Source organism: Rhineura floridana, chromosome 13 (genome assembly GCF_030035675.1).
Source record: "Rhineura floridana isolate rRhiFlo1 chromosome 13, rRhiFlo1.hap2, whole genome shotgun sequence".
In the NCBI taxonomy this organism is placed as follows: Eukaryota; Metazoa; Chordata; class Lepidosauria; order Squamata; family Rhineuridae; genus Rhineura; species Rhineura floridana.
The window spans coordinates 1703963-1726388 of record NC_084492.1 but is presented as its reverse complement, the minus strand read 5'-3'; the positions used below and the strand labels follow the sequence as shown (position 1 = coordinate 1726388).

At 46.7% G+C, this 22426-nt stretch overlaps 1 protein-coding gene across 7 annotated transcripts in view; it reads left to right on the top strand.

The window, feature by feature from the left end:
* Positions 1-22426, top strand: part of ST3GAL2 (ST3 beta-galactoside alpha-2,3-sialyltransferase 2) — an 80414-nt gene that overhangs the window by 25275 nt on the left and 32713 nt on the right. For all 7 annotated transcript variants that reach the window (XR_009758876.1, XM_061594627.1, XM_061594625.1 and 4 more), the window contains 2 exons: positions 2750-3968; positions 19700-19893. Coding sequence is in view for 6 of the 7 variants with exons in the window: in XM_061594627.1 (XP_061450611.1) it covers positions 3639-3968; positions 19700-19893 (524 nt within the window). In the remaining variant the exon portion in view is untranslated. The remainder of the gene's footprint in view (positions 1-2749; positions 3969-19699; positions 19894-22426) is intronic.

Below are 22426 nucleotides of genomic sequence, written 5' to 3'. Positions count from 1 at the left end.
GATTGATTTCCATTCTGAACATGAGATGAATAAATGAATATCACCTGTCTCCTCTCCTGTGTCTGAATTCGCCTTCATCCTTGTTTGCAAGAAGAGTTCTTGTGTGGAGGGCATGAGGTTTCTTTAGGGATTCCCAAGAGTTCTAGCTACTAAGGCAAAAACAATTGTTTTTATGTCCAAAATGGGGCATAAATGATAAAAACAGAAGTAAATATGTACAATTCTGTTTTTGTGTCTTCTCAAAGTTAGGATGTCCTATACCTGGATTAAAAGTTTATAGTCTTGGTTAAAGGTCTGCCCCTTCCTGGACTAACAAAAGTAAGGTAAAAGTTAACCTTGACTGTAACCATACATGTTGGTTACTTCTAAGTGGTGGACTTAATGGTCCAGTTTAACAAGCAATTCCAAGAAGGAGCTGAGGAAGGCAGGGGTTGTATTGGAAGCAGCCGGGGGCATGACACCAGGGGTGTGCTGACTTTGTGGATCAGCATTTCGGGGTCTCCCATCTGGCCTTTAGTTATGACTCAGGCTGCTCCTGAGTCTTCCCACAAGTGGAGGTCCAGATACTGTTCCCTGCACAGGCTACTTGCATCAAAAATAATCAAAATCAAGTTGATCTTGTAACAGTGGCTATACAAATTAATACTAATGCATAGGGACTGCTCCTTGACTTCAGTGAATGGCTGCTTCCTGTGGGAATGAATCTTGTGAAAAGCCAACGCAGCAGAACCGTGTGTAAATCAGAAGAAAGAGGGTGCTGTGTGTGGTGGCCTGTGAGACTACGCAGTGCCACGCAGAGGCTCTTATCCTTCTGGTGCCAAAGTCAGCCTTGAACTCTTGCTTCAAAAATCCTCTCCACGAATTTACTGTTTGAGCCACCGGAAGACTTCCTTTGTTTCAGTACAGCTGTTAAGAGAAGAAAAGTTTTTTCCCTGTCTCAGTAAATGAAACAGATGCTTGCGAGGAGGCCTGCCCCCCCGCCCTGCCTTAACAGAGGGCATCTCAGTCTTATCTAACATGCAAAAAAAATTCCCAAAGGTTTGGGGTTTCTCCCAGTGTGATGTGACTCTCTGTCTAGGCATCTCTGTAACATGAGCTGGCACTTTCTTGAAGGGTGATGTTGAGAACTTCGCTTTGCATGTGGAGCATTGTGTTTGCAGCTCTAGTTTCTGTTTGGTCACTTGCATCATTCTAGATTTTGTTTTCTTTTGTGTTCTGCTTCCTCCCAGATTTCAGGGGCTGCCTGTGTCTATGTGCTGAAGACTGTTGTGCGTTGATGTCATCTCGGTGTGAGAAAGTTATTGTCTCTGAGGATTTTTCCATGTCTGCCTTGAGAGTTCTTGGGCAGCCTCCCCTGGTGCTCAGAATCGCTCAGACTGGATTGCTGCCTAGTTCCCAGAATCACTTTTGGGGAAGCAGACTTGGAGTACTGCTGTGGTATAATCTTCTTTTGGATGTTATCAAGCAGTTCTAGGTTATCAGTAACTGCCTCCGGCTTATCTGGATGCTCATAAAGGGGGCCTTCATGAATCTGTCAAGAAGGATGGCCCTGACACAGCAGCCTCAGCGTTGGCTTCTGCTGCCGCATGCTTTAAGGAGTGATCAGAGGCACGACCAGTTTGGGAAAGATGAGTTCACTGTCTTTTTTGATAAAAAGCTTGGGACCAAGATACCTGAAAGATTGTCTTGCCCTTATATATACCCAGTCGATCACTACGCTCTGCAGATGAGGAGGGCCTCCGCAGATATCATTTTGTCCAGAGGCTCCTTCTGCACAACATAGGAAGTGGACATTTAGTGTAGTGGCACCAACCCTTTGGAATTCCCTCCCCTTAAATATTAGACAGGCGCCATCTCTGTTGTCTTTTCGGCGCCGAACAAGCCTTTTAAGCAGAGACCTTATCCTAGTCTGTGTCTGTGCTTTTTAAGATACGTTAAATGTTTTTTTTAAATGTTTTTAAGATGTTTTAATATGTTTTTAAACGATGTTTTGTTTTAAATATATTTTAAAGTCTTTTGTTTTTATGATGTTTTAAAGTGCTTTTAGTGTTTTTGTTTGTCGCCTGGGCTGCTTCTGAGAGAAAGGGAGGGATATACATTCAATACATAAATAAATAAAAATAAAGGAGCAATCTTGGTGCAGAGAAATGCAGTTCTTTTAGTTTACACTTGTTCATTTTAGGCAGCGGGTCATGAATGTGCTGTGATTCCAGGACAGTGCAGGAAACCAGGACTTCAGGATGCAGTGCTAGGCATAGCTTGCTTGCATTTACACAGCCCAGGGTGGTCCAATAAAATGATTTTTCTTCACACCTCTGAGTCCCCCTGCCCTTGGAGACGGATGTCTGAGGCATTGACTCCTAAGATTTGCCCTTGATCTGGATACTGTGTTTCTATTCATGACACAATTGATACTCAGGAAGAGAAGCCTGGGGAGAGCAAACACTTTTCTGGCAGTACTCTGGACTGGGCCTAAGGTGAGGCTGGTCAAGACTGTCATCCTTCTTGCAGGAGAGGGCTTCTGGATACATCATTATTTTGCCCCTGTTTCTTGTGGGAGGGAAGGAGGGCTGGTGGTGTTACCCAGAATTTATCTTCTTTGGGGGCTGCTGGAGTGGACGGCAGAGGTCTCCAACCAGACATCCTCTGGCTGACCCTCCCTCTCTTTCTTCACAGCTCTGCTCTTGCTTTTGCTGTTTGACCATTCTGCTTTTTTATACAGTTTTAAAATGTCTCCCTTTCTCTTCAGTTTCAGGGCTTTGTTGCAGCAGGATCTTTTCTGGGCCAGCAAGGGGAGAGGTGAAGATTGCCAAGGGATTGTTTAAAAGCCTAAGCAGTGGAGGAAGATGAGCCACGCTGCACTTCCATGCCTGCCAGATGCCAAGTTGGAGAGGAAGTTGTAGGGCTGAGGGGGAGCTGCGTTTGCAGAGCGTATGTGCAGCAGGCAGGCAGGCAGGCGGGCGGAGAGAGTGCATGGACCACCCAAGCAGCAGCTGTCCCCAGGCATCGCGACGGATGTGCAGCTGCCTACTTGGAGGCAAGGTGTTGTGCTTGGAAATGACAGCAGCGTACTGTGTGCTGGCAAGGTGGTGAGGGAATGTGGCTTCTTCAGCCCAAGGATGAAGTTCCTCTGAGTTGTGGCAAATGGCTACTTTCTCTTCCTCCATCTGGCATGCAGAGTCTCGAAGCTTGTGCCAAGGAGCAGATGCAGCCATGACATCCTACTTTGTGTTAGAACAGTCTCTCCTGCTCCTCTCAAGAAGGAAAGGCAGAGGTGACAGCCTAGGTTGCTGTGAGAACGTGTGAAACCAGCTGTCTTGACCTGAGCAAGGAAGGGGGGTGCAGACTGCCACAGTTCTGGATGCCAAAGGCTGGCGGGCTTGCACCTGATGTGAGGAGACTGGAGAAGGTGTGGCTGGATGCCACCGCCTGCTCTTGAACTGCCATAACTAGCTTGGTCTCTGCGGCACCCCAAGGACTGCGAAGGTACCAGGGGAAGCTTTGGAAGAAGCCAGATCTGCCCTGCCCCCCTTTTCTCTCGTGTCTCCCCTTAGGGTCCTCCTTCTATTGTACCAGAGACGCAGGCCCAGGGGCACGCCCACCCCCTGCTTTCTAGCCTCTTTCCTCTCAACCCCACTATGAAGTTTTCCTTGCGCTTCTGGTTCCTCTCCACAGCTTTTCTGCTAGTCTTTATCGTGTCGCTCCTTTTCACCTACTCTCACCACAGCATTGCCTACCTGGATCCTGGCGGGCTGAATGGCATCCACCGGGTGAAGCTAGTGCCGGGCTATGCTGGCATGCAACGCCTCAGCAAGGAGGGGCTGTTTGTGAGGAGCTGCACTTGCCGCAGGTGCATGGTGGACACAAGCGACTCGGAGTGGTTTGACAGCCGCTATGACAGTAACATCTCCCCAGTATGGACCAGAGAGAACATGGACTTACCACTGGACGTCCAGCGGTGGTGGATGGTGAGTCCTGGAGTTTTGCTAGGGGAGGCAACCCACATTCCGTGTCCTGTGGCAAGCACTTAGCAGGGGGCCTGGCCTGGCTGCACTAAGTCTAGGCACCCTGAGGCAAAACTCTCAGCCTTCGTGACACTTATTTTGTATTCCAGCAAGAGAAATATGACAGGGAGATGTTGTCTTGACTGGATTAGGCAAAGCTGCTTATTTTGGATAATGATGCTTACCTTTTTTTTTTCCTTTTTGAAGAATTTGGCAATTCTGGGTGTGTGGTTTCCAAGCTTTGCCCTTACATACTGGTACATTATTACTGTTAGTAGTAGTATTTGTTAGTCAAGTTCTACAAAAAAGCAACCTAACAACAAAATGAAACCCAAATCAAAACAATTAAAAGCTAAACAAAATGCAATGTGCAATACAACATTCCTAAAATGCCCATTCAACAATACAAGAAGGATGACAGGTCCTGTCCTCCCCCCTCCCACTAAAATATGAACATCACAGCAGAGTCTAGGTTAACCACCACCAAATGTATTTGTTCTAAAAAATGTATCCCCCACTCCACCTTAGAAAAAGGTGCCCAAGGTGAGAGGTGCTGTTGTACAACATAAGAACATAAGAAGAGCCTGCTGGATCAGGCCAGTGGCCCATCTAGTCCAGCATCCTGTTCTCACAGTGGCCAACCAGGTGCCTGGGGGAAGCCCGCAAGCAGGACCCGAGTGCAAGAACACTCTCCCCTCCTGAGGCTTCCAGCAACTGGTTTTCAGAAGCATGCTGCCTCTGACTAGGGTGGCAGAGCACAGCCATCATGGCTAGTAGCCATTGATAGCCCTGTCCTCCATGAATTTGTCTAATCTTCTTTTAAAGCCGTCCAAGCTGGTGGCCATTACTGCATCTTGTGGGAGCAAATTCCATAGTTTAACTATGCGCTGAGTAAAGAAGTACTTCCTTTTGTCTGTCCTGAATCTTCCAACATTCAGCTTCTTTGAATGTCCACGAGTTCTAGTATTATGAGAGAGGGAGAAGAACTTTTCTCTATCCACTTTCTCAATGCCATGCATAATTTTATACACTTCTATCATGTCTCCTCTGACCCGCCTTTTCTCTAAACTAAAAAGCCCCAAATGCTGCAACCTTTCCTCGTAAGGGAGTCGCTCCATCCCCTTGATCATTCTGGTTGCCCTCTTCTGAACCTTTTCCAACTCTATAATATCCTTTTTGAGATGAGGCGACCAGAACTGTACACAGTATTCCAAATGTGGCCGCACCATAGATTTATACAACGGCATTATGATATCAGCTGTTTTATTTTCAATACCTTTCCTAATTATCGCTAGCATGGAATTTGCCTTTTTCACAGGTGCCGCACACTGGGTCGACATTTTCATCGTGCTGTCCACTACAACCCCGAGGTCTCTCTCCTGGTCGGTCACCGCCAGTTCAGACCCCATGAGCGTATATGTGAAATTAAGATTTTTTGCTCCAATATGCATAATTTTACACTTGTTTATATTGAATTGCATTTGCCATTTTTCTGCCCATTCACTCAGTTTGGAGAGGTCTTTCTGGAGCTCTTCGCAATCCCTTTTTGTTTTAACAACCCTGAACAATTTAGTGTCATCAGCAAACTTGGCCACTTGACTGCTCACTCCTAATTCTAGGTCATTAATGAACAAGTTGAAAAGTACAGGTCCCAATACCGATCCGTGAGGGACTCCACTTTCTACAGCCCTCCATTGGGAGAACTGTCCGTTTATTCCTACTCTCTGCTTTCTGCTTCTTAACCAATTCCTTATCCACAAGAGAACCTCTCCTCTTATTCCATGACTGCTAAACTTCCTCAGAAGTCTTTGGTGAGGTACCTTGTCAAACGCTTTTTGAAAGTCTAAGTACACTATGTCCACTGGATCACCTCTATCTATATGCTTGTTGACACTCTCAAAGAATTCTAATAGGTTACTGAGACAGGACTTTCCCCTGCAGAAGCCATGCTGGCTCTGCCTCAGCAAGGCTTGTTCTTCTATGTGCTTAGTTAATCTAGCTTTAATAATACTTTCTACCAGTTTTCCAGGGACAGAAGTTAAGCTAACTGGCCTGTAATTTCCGGGATCCCCTCTGGATCCCTTTTTGACATAAATCTATTGCACTTTTGTACCTTTTTTCTCCCCAACACTGGGGGCCTTCAGGAGGCAGCAGAACAGTCACCTCTCAGGAATGCTTTGAGCTGGATTCCTGCATTGAGCTGGATTGGAAGGCCTTACAGGCACCTTCCAACTATACGATTCTATGATTCTATAGCTTGGCCTGCTCTGAAGTGAAACTGAATCTTTTTGCTACAGCAAGTTCAATAAAATGTACACAGTAAAGTCGTGTCAACCTCCCTTTTCCCACATCAATCATTTGACCTACATTTTAGCCAAAAGTTACGCAAAGGCTGTAATTATGAACAATGGACCTGATTCCTTCTTACATGCATGCACACACAAATATATACACATGTACTTTAGATCCACCCAGTAACATATATACAAGGAAAAGAAGAAAAAAGGGGTGAGTGGAAAGTGAGCCCCAGCCTTGACCAGATGGATAATTCTCTGCTACAAGTAAAGTAACAGATATATATTCATTCATTCCAGAAGCAATCTGATGACTCTACAGATTTGCTTTTTGGACCCTCAGCAATTGCCCAGTGGGGTTTAACTTTCTTCCATTTGGTCCTCTTGTCACTTTTACTGTTTTTAAAATTATGTGGATCGTATGTACAAACAGAACAAAAGGATCTGAGCACATAGTTATGTATTTGAGTCCTAAAGAAGCTATAATATGTTGAACTTTCATAATCTTGAAACAAAGCTGCAGATTGGAAAATAAGCTCTTAAATTTACAGAAATTAACAAATGGTGACCAATTGCTCATAAAATTTATTTTTGTCTGTTTTCCATAACCCTTATATAGTGAGTCAATTTGGAGCAAATATCCACATATTAATAATCTGTTTTTTTAAGTTTGTATCCGTAACATTTTTGGTGCCTCCATATATGACCCTAGTAGCTGTTCCCCTATAGCTTGCCAATGCCATATGATTGCATATCGAAACAAAAAGCAGTGACTATTCCACAACTTCTTCTCATTTCATGACATCATCTGAAAGCTCTTCTTCCGGTACCAGTGCCATTGGGTGGCCAGCCGCTGGTCCATCTCAAAAAGGATGCCCTAGAAAGAGTTGGAAAGAGTTCAGGGAAAGGCAACCAAAATGATCAAGATCTCGGAGTACCTTTTCTCCAAGAGAAGCTTCCATCCATTTGGGGCTTTTTAGTTCACAAAAAGATTGACAGAGATCTGTGGAACTATTATGAGTGGGGCAGTGTCGGGAGGATGAGCTGGGCTCGTGGGGGGTTGTCAGAAGAGGATTCAAATGGCTGGCAGAGGGAGGAGGGAGGAACTTACCCTCTGTGGAGCGAAGCCGAAACAGAGGACATGCCAGAGATAGGGTCGCCTAGCAACGGGGAGCCTGAGAGCCTTGAAGTTTTAGAATCCCCCCCAGACATTCCCAGGCCCTCCCTTCTCCGCAGCTCAGAGCAAGAGGGAGGGCTGATCACAGCAGAAAGGCGGAGAGATGGTTTACCCTCAGCTCCTCCTTTATCACCCATAGGGGAATCGGACACTTCAGAAGAGGAGGAGGTGATGCCTCCCCCCTCACCACGCACACGCAGACGGTTGAAAAGACAGGAGAGAAGGGGGGAAGGCGGGCAGTACCTGAGGGGGAGTTAAGGAGGAGCGAAAGGTTGCGCGCCCGTTTAGCCCCTTCTTAAAGAACAGGCGGGAAGCAGCCCCTTGCTCTGTCAACTTTCTCCCAAGGTCGCAGGACCTGTATCCCTGTATTGCTTCATGAGAAAGCGCAGTCTTTGTTGGACATTACTCTAATAAAACACGAATTAACTACAACCTCTGGTCTGGTTCCTGAGTCGCATCCTGGGCCTGACAGGCAGAGATAATTTAGTGACACTGGCTTTACCTTTTGAACCAAAACGGCCCTCCATTCCCCACGGCTTCCTCTTCTGCTCTCAGCTTGCCCCAGAGCAGTGCTCCTTTCCCACTTGCAAGTTTGACACTCTGTGTCTGTTTGCCCATTCCCTGGTGAGGCTGTGCATGAGCAATTTGGGAAGTGTGCGTGACCCACAAGGCATGGACGCTTTGGCTCAGCACAGAATACGGTCTTAGTGGTTGCCAGTAAGCGTCTTCTGAGGCCCCAACATGTGCTGGCAGCCCACTCCTGGCCAGAGAGTTGCCTGAAGTCGTGTCCTCAGTGTCCCTTCAGCGCTTTTTAGAAAAGAGAGCAGCGCTGGAAGCAATCTCCATTCAACCAGTAGGTAGAATACAAGAACTCTACCAGCACGAAGGCAGCCACAGACTCAGAACTCTGCCGGCTCTGTTTAACTAACGAGGGGAATAGTGTGCTTGGGGTTTTTTCCTCTGTCCTCTATGAATGGGCTCATTTCTCAAAAACATAAAATGAAATAGCTGAGCTAATATCTGTCTCTGCTTCTTGAGGGAGGGAGTTCCATAAGTGCCACGCAGGGTCCTCGTGCCTCACCATAGTTCCCAGTTGGCCTCCCTCCTCCTCAGTATGCCTGGGGGAGGCACCTTTATTTCTTTGGCATTAAACGGCATTAAGACATCTAAATTCTATTGAAATGGCTGAAGTCGCATTTAAGAATATTATTATTATTATTTATTATTTAATTTATATACCACCCTAAGCCCGGAGGCTCTCTGGGCGGTGTACAAAAAGATAAAAACCAGCACAATATATAAATACAATAAATACAATAAATACAATAAATCAAGAAACAAAACAAACAAACAACAAAAGAACCAAACAACATCCAGAATACAACATAGTAATAAAATACTGTAAAATACACTTTAAAATGCCTGGGAGTATAAAAAGGTTTTCACCTGGCGCCGAAAAGATAGCAGCGTCGGCGCCAGGCGCACCTCATCGCGGAGACCATTCCACAGTTCGGGGGCCACCATGATCTCATTCCAGCGACAGAACTTGGTTGTCTCCCTGAGCAAAACTTCAAATATCGGCTTCCTACCCTATCCCACCCCATGTCAGACCATAGTTGGGGCACTGTTTTGCAGCAACTCTGTTCCTCCTAACTTTCATGCTATCAACAGATATCAACAGATATCATGCTATCACTTTACCCAGAGGCACAGGTTCACATGCATTACAGCCTGGGGGTATTCAGAGACTGGGCTTTGCTCAAGTAGTAGCTGACCAGGAGTGTTTTTTATCAGTTGCTCCTGAGAGGAAGGCTTCCTGGATAAGGACCCGGCCATCGTCCCCTCTAGGGCAGATTGTGGGAAAGTGCTCTGCATGGAGCTGCCCTCAAAGACCGCTGAGGAGGAGCTCCTCCTGGTGCAGGATTCTGCAGGCCACCTTCTAACAAAGGCCCTGCTAAGGGGCTAGATGCAGAGAGCCTCTGAAGCCACTCCTTGCTCTGCCCTCTGACCTCCCTCACCTTCCAGGCTGTAAACTGCAACAGCCTAACCGTTTACAGCCTGGCTATTTTGGAGTAGCCCGGCATGTGGGGTGCTGCCTTGTCTGCGCAACTTGAATACCCGTTTCTTTAGTACCTACGCATGAGGCCTTGCAGTAGAGTCTGCCGGAGTCAAGTGGCAAAGGTGGGGCAGGCATAATTTGCTCAGCAGCCACGTTGGTTTGCTTCAGGGGTTTCCTCCTAAAGCAGAAAACTGCCGTCTAGCCCAGACTCACCCCTGCCCTCCCACTGCTGGACTCTTGCATGGCTTGGAGTCTGACAGTTGCCTGGCTCTTGCCCCCTCTGCTGCTTGTGCATGACCAAGGTTTGTGGCATTCCGGATCCTGACCGTTCCAGGCGTGTTCTCACTTCCCAGCTTGTGTGTTGCTTGCTGGGAAGCCACAGCGTGCTCCACCCTCTGCCAGGGACATCCTTCCTTCCTTCCTTCCTTCCTTCCTTCCTTCCTTCCTTCCTTCCTTCCTTCCTTCCTTCCTTCCTTCCTTCCTTCCTTCCTTCCTTCCTTCCTTCCTTCCTTCCTTCCTTCCTTCCTTCCTTCCTTCCTTCCTTCCTTCCTTCCTTCCTTCCTTCCTTCCTTCCTTCCTTCCTTCCTTCCTTCCTTCCTTCCTTCCTTCCTTCCTTCCTTCCTTCCTTCCTTCCTTCCTTCCTTCCTTCCTTCCTTCCTTCCTTCCTTCCTTCCTTCCTTCCTTCCTTCCTTCCTTCCTTCCTTCCTTCCTTCCTTCCTTCCTTCCTTCCTTCCTTCCTTCCTTCCTTCCTTCCTTCCTTCCTTCCTTCCTTCCTTCCTTCCTTCCTTCCTTCCTTCCTTCCTTCCTTCCTTCCTTCCTTCCTTCCTTCCTTCCTTCCTTCCTTCCTTCCTTCCTTCCTTCCTTCCTTCCTTCCTTCCTTCCTTCCTTCCTTCCTTCCTTCCTTCCTTCCTTCCTTCCTTCCTTCCTTCCTTCCTTCCTTCCTTCCTTCCTTCCTTCCTTCCTTCCTTCCTTCCTTCCTTCCTTCCTTCCTTCCTTCCTTCCTTCCTTCCTTCCTTCCTTCCTTCCTTCCTTCCTTCCTTCCTTCCTTCCTTCCTTCCTTCCTTCCTTCCTTCCTTCCTTCCTTCCTTCCTTCCTTCCTTCCTTCCCCATCTGTTGGATGGAAGCTGCAGAGCTTTTTGCTGAGCAACTGAGACCAGATTTGCTGGAGGGGCTGACCTTCCCGCCTCCCTTGAATGGCCCAGATTGGTGCTGGCGGCACTGCGGAGAAGAAGAAAGCACAGCTGTTGTTTCTTGCCTTCTGGTTCTCTGTCTTCTCTTTCTCTTTCCAAGAATATTTGCTCATCCGCTGCCTGGGCTGCTGCTACTGCGCTGCTGGGGGGGGGGAGTGGCTGAGGGCCAGTCCTGATTGGTATCCAGAGCTTTGTGCTGGGCGGGGGGGGGGGCACATGAATGCAGCTGGTTGGGTGGTCCCAGGAGTTAATTGACAGAGGGAGGAAATCCAGTTTTGCCTTTTAGAGCTTATTTGCATCATCTCATATTGGTCAATAAGCCACGTATGGCGGCAGGAAGCAAAAGCTTTTTCCCGCTGTCCGTGTTGGAGCTGGAAGGTCTGGAGGGAAACCACCCACTAGGAGTCAGCCCAGGGCAAGCTGGTCCAGTGCCATTCACACCACCCTTCCTAGATGTTTTCAGCTACAATTCCTGCCCATGTGGCTGCGCTGGCTGAGGCTGGTGGGAGTTGTAGCCCCAAACAGCTGGAGGGCAGCTGGCAGGGGGAAGGCTGGATCCCCCCAGCCCGTCATAACTCCTCAGGGCCTCTCCTCAACTGCTTGCCTTTTAACTGGCGGTGCAGGGGAGCCAGGTGAAGACACCTGGTGCGCAAGGTTTGGGAAGAGGAGGAGGAGGAGGGGGCATGCACCCTGCTATCCTAGCATCCTTTTCCCTTGCTGTGGAGTCTGGGATGTTGCCTCGCGGATCCTGGGATCTGTTGTTCTCCAGCCAGCTCTGTTGCTTCCCCACCCCCCACCCCGCCTGCCTTGCCGGTCCCATTTTTGTTTCTTCCTGTTTTTAAATGTACACAGAGCTCTTTCTTCCATCCCATCACCCTCCAATCCTGTCTCATCAGGGCCATCTCCCTGTCGTGGAGGAGAACATTCTTAGGGGCAGCTGTACAATTGCTGCAGGAAAGGCAGCCCCCGCCACACCAGTGTTCTATGCCCCGAGCAGAGATGTCCACCATCTCAGGGAGGCCAGAATTCCCAGGCACAGGAACAAGTGCAAAGGGCTTCATGGATCATCTGTGGCATCCGCACATTAAAACGTAAGAACATAAGAAGAGCCTGCTGGATCAGGCCAGTGGCCCATCTAGTCCAGCATCCTGTTCTCACAGTGGCCAACCAGGTGCCTGGGGGAAGCCTGCAAGCAGGACCCGAGTGCAAGAACACTCTCCCCTCCTGAGGCTTCCGGCAACTGGTTTCCAGAAGCATGCTGCCTCTTGACTAGGGTGGCAGAGCACAGCCATCATGGCTAGTAGCCATTGATAGCCCTGTCCTCCATGAACTTGTCTAATCTTCTAAAGCCATCCAAGCTGGTGGCCATTACTGCATCTTGTGGGAGCAAATTCCATGCACTGAGTAAAGAAGTACTTCCTTTTGTCTGTCCTGAATCTTCCAACATTTAGCTTCTTTGAATGTCCACGAGTTCTAGTATTATGAGAGAGGGAGAAGAACTTTTTCTATCCACTTTCTCAATGCCATGCATAATTTTATACACTTCTATCATGTCTCCTCTGACCCGCCTTTTCTCTAAACTAAAAAGCCCCAAATGCTGCAACCTTTCCTCGTAAGGGAGTCGCTCCATCCCCTTGATCATTCTGGTTGCCCTCTTCTGAACCTTTTCCAACTCTATAATATCCTTTTTGAGATGAGGCGACCAGAACTGTACACAGTATTCCAAATGCGGCCGCACCATAGATTTATACAACGGCATGATGATATCGGCTGTTTTATTTTCAATACCTTTCCTAATTATTGCTAGCATGGAATTAGCCTTTTTCACAGCTGGTGCACACTGGGTCGACATTTTCATCGTGCTGTCCACTACAACCCCGAGGTCTCTCTCCTAGTCGGTCACCGCCAGTTCAGACCCCATGAGCGTATAAGTGAAATTAAGATTTTTTGCTCCAATATGCATAATTTTACACTTGTTTATATTGAATTGCATTTGCCATTTTCCCGCCCATTCACTCAATTTGGAGAGGTCTTTTTGGAGCTCTTCGCAGTCCCTTTTTGTTTTAACAACCCTGAACAATTTAGTGTCATCAGCAAACTTGGCCACTTGACTGCTCACTCCTAATTCTAGGTCATTAATGAACAAGTTGAAAAGAAAGGTCCCAATACCGATCCTTGAGGAACTCCACTTTCTACAGCCCTCCATTGGGAGAACTGTCCGTTTATTCCTACTCTCTGCTTTCTGCTTCTTAACCAATTCCTTATCCACAAGAGGACCTCTCCTCTTATTCCATGACTGCTAAGCTTCCTCAGAAGCCTTTGGTGAGGTACCTTGTCAAACGCTTTTTGAAAGTCTAAGTACACTATGTCCACTGGATCACCTCTATCTATATGCTTGTTGACACTCTCAAAGAATTCTAATAGGTTACTGAGACAGGACTTTCCCTTGCAGAAGCCATGCTGGCTCTGCTTCAGCAAGGCTTGTTCTTCTATGTGCTTAGTTAATCTAGCTTTAATAATACTTTCTACCAGTTTTCCAGGGACAGAAGTTAAGCTAACTGGCCTGTAATTTCCGGGATCCCCCCTGGATCCCTTTTTAAAGATTGGCGTTACATTTGCCACTTTCCAGGCCTCAGGCACGGAGGGGGACCTGAGGGACAAGTTACATATTTTAGTTAGCAGATCAGCAATTTCACCTTTGAGTTCTTTGAGAACTCTTGGGTGGATGCCATCCGGGCCTGGTGATTTGTCAGTTTTCATATTGTCCATTAAGCCTAGAACTTCCTCTCTTGTTACCACTATTTGTCTCAGTTCCTCAGAATCCCTTCCTGCAAATGTTAGTTCAGGTTCAGGGATCTGCCCTATATCTTCACTGTGAAGACAGATGCAAAGAATTCATTTAGCTTCTCTGCAATCTCCTTATCGTTCTTTAGTACACCTTTGACTCCCTTATCATCCAAGGGTCCAGTCGCCTCCCTAGATGGTCTCCTGCTTTGAATGTATTTATAGAATTTTTTGTTGTTGGTTTTTATGTTCTTAGCAATGTGCTCCTCAAATTCTTTTTTAGCATCCCTTATTGTCTTCTTGCATTTCTTTTGCCAGAGTTTGTGTTCTTTTTTATTTTCTTCATTCGGACAAGACTTCCATTTTCTGAAGGAAGACTTTTTGCCTCTAAGAGCTTCCTTGACTTTGCTCGTTAACCATGCTGGCATCTTCTTGGCCCTGGCGGTACCTTTTCTGATCTGCGGTATGCACTTCAGTTGAGCTTCTAATACAGTGTTTTTAAACAACTTCCAAGCATTTTCGAGTGATGTGACCCTCTGGACTTTGTTTTTCAGCTTTCTTTTTACCAATCCCCTCATTTTTGTGAAGTTTCCTCTTTTGAAGTCAAATGTGATGGATTTTCTTGGCAATTGGCCATGTACATGTATGTTTAATTTAATAGCACTATGGTCGCTGCTCCCAATTGGTTCAACAACACTTACATCTCGCACCAGGTCCAGGTCCCCACTGAGGATTAAGTCCAGGGTTGCCGTCCCTCTGGTCGGTTCCATGACCAACCGGTCTAGGGCATAGTCATTTAGAATATCTAGAAATTTTGCTTCTTTGTCATGACTGGAACACATATGCAGCCAGTCTATGTCCAGGTAGTTGAAGTCACCCATTACTACCACATTTCCTAGCTTGGATGCTTCCTCAATTTCATATCTCATCTCCAGGTCTCCTTGAGCATTTTGATCAGGGGGACGATAGATTGTTCCCAGTATTAAATCCCTCCTGGGGCATGGTATCACCACCCACAACGATTCTGTGGAGGAGTCCGCCTCTTTTGGGGTTTCGAGCTTGCTGGATTCAATGCCTTCTTTCACGTATAGAGCGACTCCGCCACCAATATGTCCTTCCCTGTCCTTCCGATATAGTTTATATCCAGGGATAACCGTACCCCACTGATTTTCTCCATTCCACCAGGTCTCCGTTATGCTCACTATATCTTTTTTTTTTACAATAATTTTTATTCAAATTTTCATAAAACATACAAAACAAAATCATAAAACATTCAAAGACAAAAAACAAAACAAAACAAAAATGATTAAACAAAAAAATAAAATGTTGACTTCCCATTTGTCGCAGATCAAATCAGTTGTAGGTCTACAATATATAACAATCCTGTCTCTTAAATTATATTATAAAATCACTTTCCTCCAGTAGTTATCTTAATTAATCATCAAATCTCATAAACATTACTTTATTCTTTCCACAAAAAGTCAAAGAGAGGTTTCAATTCTTTAAGAAATATATCTATCAATTTTCCTCCAAATAAACATGTTGATTAATCCATCTCGTTAATAATAATAACAATAATCTTATTGTCATAACCATAGTCTAAATAAACATATCGATTAATCCATCTCATCAAAATCTGTTAGGTCCAATAATTTCAATAGCCATTATTCCATTATCCCTATTAATTCCATCTTCCATCTTCAATAGTCCTGTTAAGTCCAGTAATTTCAGTGTCCAATCTTCCATTATCAGTATTCCATAATAATCTTGCTGTCATAGCCATAGTCATATAATAAGAGTCTGATGGGAATTTCCTCTATCCCAAATATTTTCTTGCCATCAATTCTGAATAAGTTGCTGAAATATTGTTGTAAAGTCATATCTGTGTTCTTCTTTTTTACAAAATGCACTGGCTCATCTCTCAAGAGAGTTTTTCCATTGTCACATGACTGCAGTTAATTCCATAGATTTTCTCTATATCAAGCTCCATCACGTCATTCCAGTCCAGAAGATTATCCAAGCCATTGATAACTTTATCTCTAATATCTTCATTAATTTCTTCAGAGATAACGTTAAATTCCAAACAGTAGATTTTATTTCTAATATCCATAAACTCCAGATCTTTTTCCAATTCCACATTTGTTCCAATCTCCAGGGCTTGTATCTTCCCTTTATTTTTTCTTTTCTCATCTCTGATCTCATTCTCCTCTCTCACAGGATCCCCTATTTCTTTAAGCTCCTGCGTCATTTTGCTCAGTTCAATTTTCAGCTCCTTACTGCCCTGTCGCAGGGTTTGTTTCGTTATCTCAATCTCATCCATTATTTTCTGAAACATAATTACTTCCAGATTCTCAGCCACTTTCTTGATTGCCATTTTTAAAACCACGAAAACAAAACAAAACAAAAATAAAGAAGAACCACTTCTTATTTCAGCAACAATTGGGTTAATATTCCAGGCTTGATGACATCACAGTATAAACAGAGCAGCCTGCCTTATCTCTCTATGTTCAAGAACACAAAACAAATTTAGTTCCCAGCATCAAAACAGTTAGTGGCGTCGTGAAGAAGCAGGTTCGTCAAAATAAAATAGACCAAAAAGAGAATAGTCCCAGACAATATAATGTTCCTCGGAATAGAAATCCCTCTTCTGTTTATATCTTTAGAATGCACTTCCAGGACAGCTTTTTGCAATAGAAACAGAGATAAGCTGTTAATTTCGTGAATAACAGAGAAGAGTTATAGCTCACCCAGAAGTTCTTTAAAGCTGATTCATTTGACAAATCTCTTTTTGCTGCAACAATTTAAACCAAGTAAAAAAAATAATAGAAAGAAGGGTGCTTGCCTGTTAGTCCGTTTTCTCTTTGAAGAAAAGATAAACGTATCGCATTAATCAGATAGAGCTTGTTCGGAAGTCCGTCCGGCATTGCTGGCTGGACCTTTTCTCATAAATTAATGAAATCCAGTCCTCCCAACAAAAACAGGCTTTTGAGGTTGATCTCTACGTTTCTCCCTGCCCGGGAGAAATTTCATCAGTCAAAAAAAAAAATGTTCTGACTGATTTATATCTGAATAAGCTTCTTTTGAGGCGGGAGCCCGTCTCAAAAGCAGGCACAAGCGAAGTCACCCTTCCCGGAAGTCCGTTATGCTCACTATATCAATGCTCTTCTCTAAGACCAAGCTCTCCTATCTTGGTTCGGATAGCATTAGTGTACAGGCACTTGTAACCAGTGTCTTCAAGTGTCTTTGGCACTTGTGGTTTGGCCTGTGGTAATTTTGCCCTTCTGAATTGATATCCTGTGCCCCTGCTCTCACAATGCCTACTTCTAGGCCTACCCCTTTTAAAATTTCATCATTTCTTTGGTCTTTATCCCAGGGGGGAGGTTTATTCCAAACCAGACCTTCCTCAGCTCCTGTCGGGTTTCCCCCCTCAGTCAGTTTAAAAGCTGCTTTGCCACCTTTTTAATTTTAAGTGCAAGCAGTCTGGTTCCATTCTGGTTCAAGTGGAGCCCATCCCTTTTGTACAGGCCCGGCTTGTCCCAAAATGTTCCCCAGTGCCTAACAAATCCAAACCCTTCCACCCGACACCATCGTCTCATCCACGCATTGAGACTGCGAAGCTGGGCCCGTCTGGCTGGTCCTGCACGTGGAACCGGTAGCATTTCAGAGAAAGCCACCTTGGAGGTCCTGGCTTTCAGCATCCTACCTAGCAACCTAAATTTTGCTTCCAGGACCTCACAGCTGCATTTCCCCATGTCATTGGTGCCAACGTGCACCACGACCACTGACTCCTCCCCAGCACTGTCTACCAAACTATCTAAATGACGGGCGATATCCGCAACCTTCGCACCAGGCAGGCAAATCACCTTGCAGTCTGCACGCCCATCACACACCTCACTGTCTATGTTCCTAATGATCGAATCACCCACTACAAGGATCCCTCCACCCCCTGGAGATATATCCTCGGCACGAGAGGATAGCTGCTCATCCCCCAAGGAATGGGTCCCTTCTAAGGGATCGTTTCCCTCTCCCTCAGCTGGATGCTCTCCTTCCCTGAGACCATCGTTCTCCATGATAGCAGAAGAGCTATCATCGTTGGAGTGGGACACAGCTATAGTGTCCCTGAAGGCCTCCTCCACACACCTCTCTGCCTCTCTCAGCTTTTCCAGGTCCGCCACCTTGGCCTCAAGGAAATGAAGTCGTTCCCGGAGAGCCAGGAGCTTGCACTGAGAGCACACCCACAACTTCTGTCCAACAGGCAGATAGTACATGCTGTAGGCAGTGCAAAACACTGGAAAGCCCCCACACCCCTGCTGGCTTCTTACCTGCATAGTTTTGTTTAAGGTTTATTATGTTAATGGGCAGGAAACTGCGGTTTAGTTGAGGTCAGGGAACAGATGGGCAGAGTGGGGGGCCCTGGCCTCCTCGCTCTGCTGCTTAACTCGCCTTGACACTTGGTCAGCTGGGGCTCTCTCTAGCTCGTGGAGCAAGCTCCCTTGCTAGGGTGCTCTGAATTTATATGTGTGGCTGGTCCCTCCCAGCAACTGCTGCCAGCCAATGATGGGTTAATTGAGGCTGATGGTTCAACTATCAGCTGGGGCTTAACTCTTTAGGATTATCTCAGGCTTCCTTCCTTTGAAGGCAGGAAGGCAGGCTTCCTTCCTTAGCGAGGGGTGGGGCTGTTTAAGGACTTTGACTAGTGGTACTAAGAAAGGTTAACTAGCTTTTACTCTATTTTTATTTTATTTGCTGACAACAACCACTTTTATCAGTGCAAGTTCCCCTGTAGTTTTAAGTGGTGCCTTGCACTATGGCCTGGACAAACTAGACTAGCTTTTGGCTGCTTTTAATCTGAGCAAGGGACTGCGACTTCCAGGCGAGTCTTTTTTGTTTGTTGTTTTCCCACCTAGAACAGCCTGACCTTTCTTTAACCTAGGGAAACAGAGCTTGTGGTTGTGTTTCAGGAAGGCTGAAGCTGCCCTTTTTAGCAAGGACTGAGCTGACTCTCTTCCTGTATGTATTGGTGGAGTTTCCTTTTTCCCCTTCTCTCCGACTGGAATTTAGCCTTGTTTACAGTGTCCCCTGAAGCTTTCCTGCTAGGTTGGTGTTGAAAACTAGCTTTCTGTAGGCTTCCTTCTCCTAGGATCTGTCTCCTAAGATATAGGTTCTTTCAGGATTTGGCTCCTAGCTCAGGGTGACCTTAGGCTGCCCTTATTACTTATTATTACTTATTGCTCTGAGCTGTTTTAATTCAATTAAATAATGAAATAAATGGGTGCTACTTACATTTCTGAGTGTGCTGCAGGAAAAACCAGTGAAACCCTGTGCTTGGTCAGTCTCTCTCTCTCTCTCTCTCTCTCTCTCTCTCTCTCTCTCTCTCTCTCTCTCTCTCTCTCTCTCTCTCTCTCTCTCTCTCTCTCTCTCTCTCCTCCCCCCCCCCGCCATCCTCCCCTACACTCAAGCAGACATGCATCTGAAGCACTGTTGACAGGTGAGGCGCCTGCGCCAAGGTGCGCCATTCCAGCCACGTGTGAGTGAGCTGCCTGCAGCAGCTGCAATCCAGTAGACAAGGAGCCACATTCTGACTACATCCACATGCCCCCCACACACCTAAAAAATGCTTTGTTAAAAGGAGCTTCTTTCCTGGAGAATTTGTTAACTGAGGTATTACTGTATAACACAGTCAAAAAAAAAAAAGTGATGAGACACTAGAAAGAAAAACAGACACAAAGCTACCCCCCATGCTTTGATTGCTACATTCCACTCCTGGTTTTTTTTATAACAAAAACAGTATCCCGAACATGTTCAATTTCACATTTTAAACTTGCTTAATACATCACTGCTTGCTCACTTCCTGTGTTAGACCAGTTACCAACTCTGCTCTGAACCTACCTCACAGGCCTGTTGTGAAGAAAATCACAAACAATATTTAATATCAGCAACGTAGCGATAACAATACTGGCTGCCTAGCAAACTACAAATAAGCTCTGCCCAATCCAGATAATATTTTGTAATCTTGTAAAGGGACCTTTTGGGGGGAGATACAGGTGTTCAGCTGGCTTGAGACCAGATTCAGAGCATGATGTCAATGTAGCCAGAGTCCAAGAGGTCCTCCTCCTCCTCCTATGGGTACCTGCGGTGTTAGCTCAACCCTCTTGCCTCAAATTGTCCCCCCCCGCCTGCTTTTCCTGCAGATGCTGCAGCCCCAGTTTAAGTCCCACAACCTGAACGAAGTCTTGGGGAAACTCTTCCAGATTGTCCCTGGAGAGAATCCATACAGCTCCCGGGACTCCCAGCAGTGCCGCCGCTGTGCTGTGGTTGGCAACTCGGGCAACCTGCGAGTCTCTGGCTACGGCAGGGAAATCAACAGCCATGACTTCATCATGAGGTGAGTGACTGGAAGGGGTGGGTCTTGGGCAGCTGCCTGTAGATCTATGTTGGTGGGTCTGCGGTCTCTCCCTGTTGGGGAAGGGCACTCCGGCATACGCAGGGGCTGAAGCTCCTCTGGCTTATAGGTGGTGGTGGCGGCGGCAGCATATGCCACCTGTATCTTTTGCCCCCCTCCCATGGCTGTCCCTGCTGGGGAAGGAGGTTTAACTCCCAGACCCTTTTGGCTGTCAACTGACCATCTTGGGAGTTCTCCCTGTTGGTCACCTTCAGCTGTCCAAGCAACAGGTATCTTAGTGGTTTCTGCATGAGGAAAGTAGGTCCTGACTCCTGCAAGCAACTTTGCTGAAGTTCAGTATTTCCATCATTGTGTTAATTGTGGGAAGATTGTATTGCAGTTTTGAAATGGTCTGAACTCATATCTGGAGTGCTTCAAAACAGGCCCAAAGTAGCTGGACCACTTACTAAAGAAATGTCTTAAAATATAGCATCTGAACTGGAACCAAACAGGAAGAGTTAAACACTCATGAACCTTGACCAGCTTCATCCAAAACTTTATTAATGTTTTGACTCGCAGCGTGGCTTGTCATTTCTGGTGGCTGCTCTTGTGCCCCCTGAAATGTGGAGTTCTCGCTGAATGCAGGAGATGGGGTGACCTTGCATTGCCCCAACAGGATGGCCTGCAGTGCCAGGTAGTTTGTGTGTTGGCTACAGGGCAGCGCGTGGTCTTGCTGCTCCACTGCAGACATAGCCAACTAGCAACAGTTGATGCTCGGCTGCCTGGGCAGTGGCTGATCTCTGAATGCTGCTTTGCTTTGCGGAAGGGGGAGCATCTCCTCCCAGGCAGCGCACCCATTGAGTCATGCCAGTGGTTCAGACAGGGAAAGCATGTGCATCAATCTGCTGGGCCCAGCGCAGCAGGTCTGCAGGCGCTGCTTCCAAACAATAATAATAATAAATAATAATAAATAATAAATTTTATTTCTGAGTCACCTATCTGGCCGAATCAACGGCCACTCTAGGCGATGTACAATTTCATCAATAAATACAATAAAACCACAAAAATCATAATAATAATTAATAATATCAGTATTAAAACTAAACCACCCCAGAGGTCCCGTAGGCCTGCCTGAACAGCCAGGTTTTCAAGGCCCAGTGGAAACCTATCAGGGAAGGGGCATGGCGAAGATCAAAAGGAAGGGAATTCCAGAGGGTGGGGGCCACAATCGAAAATGCCCTCTCTCTGGTCCGCACCAGCCTCGCTATCTTAACTGGTGGGACCGAGAGAAGGTCTTGCGCGGCTGATCTCGTCAGGCAGCATAATTGGTGATGCTCCTTCAGATAAACTGGGCTGAAACCGTATAGGGCTTTAAAGGTCAATACCAACACCTTGAATTGGGCCTGGTGTTGTGCCCGGGTTGGGACTCAAGAACAGAATCACTTGATGAAAGCAAATCAGTTTTTATTAGAGTAATTTCCAGACATAGGCTTCTTCGCCTCATGAACTCTTAACACGAACCAAAACCCGCGGCATGGAAGAGAGTTGATAGAACAGAGTTTCAAGCCCTCCCCGTCCCTTATCAAGGGGGCTTTCGGGCCCGGATCCTCTCACTCCGCCTCAAACTGCCCACATCTACGCCCCTCCCCTCCTCTTTTCTTTGGCGCCGTTTTAGCTCTCTTCGGGTGCGGGGCGATGGGGGGGCGGCTGCCTCCTCCCCTTCTGATTCGGAAAGGATGGTAGGAAGTGGGGGGGGTTGGCCCAACACGTCGGGCGATTTCTCTCTACCCTTCTCTGCAGCCGAACGACCTTGGTCCTCCTCCCCCCCCTCTGTCTGTAACGGCAGCACATTCCTAGGGGGGGAGTGCGTGAGAACCGAGTCTGTTGTCTGTTCAAGATCTTCCCCCTCCTCTTCAGACAACTCCGTCCAGCCGCCCCCCTCTCCTAGCTCACTCTCAGAACCATCAGAACCATACCTCCTGACACCCGGTAAACAACTGGTAGCCAGTGTAGATCTATCAACACCGGAGTGATATGATCACGGCGGCGGCTGTTCTTAATCAAACGTGCCGCCGCATTCTGTATCAGTTGCAATTTCCGGACCGTTTTCAAGGGTAACCCCACATAGAGCGCATTACAGTAGTCTAGGCGAGAGAAGACCAGGGCCTGTATTACCCCTGGGAGCAGATGGGCAGGCAGGTAGGGTTGCAACCTCCTAATCAGATGTAATTGATACCAAGCTGCCCAGCTCACTGCCGAAATCTGAGCCTCCATGGACAGCTGGGAGTCAAGAATGACCCTGAGGCTGCGGACCTGGTCTTTTAGGGGCAATCTTACCCCATTGAACACCAGGTCTATATCCCCCAGCCTGCCCCTGTCTCCCACAAGCAACACCTCGGTCTTGTCGGGATTTAGTTTCAGCCTATTCCTTCCCATCCATCTACTTACGGATTCCAGGCACTTGGAGATGGTATCCACAGCCAACTCGAGGACTTAAACGAGAGATAGAGCTGGATGTCATCCGCATATTGGTGGC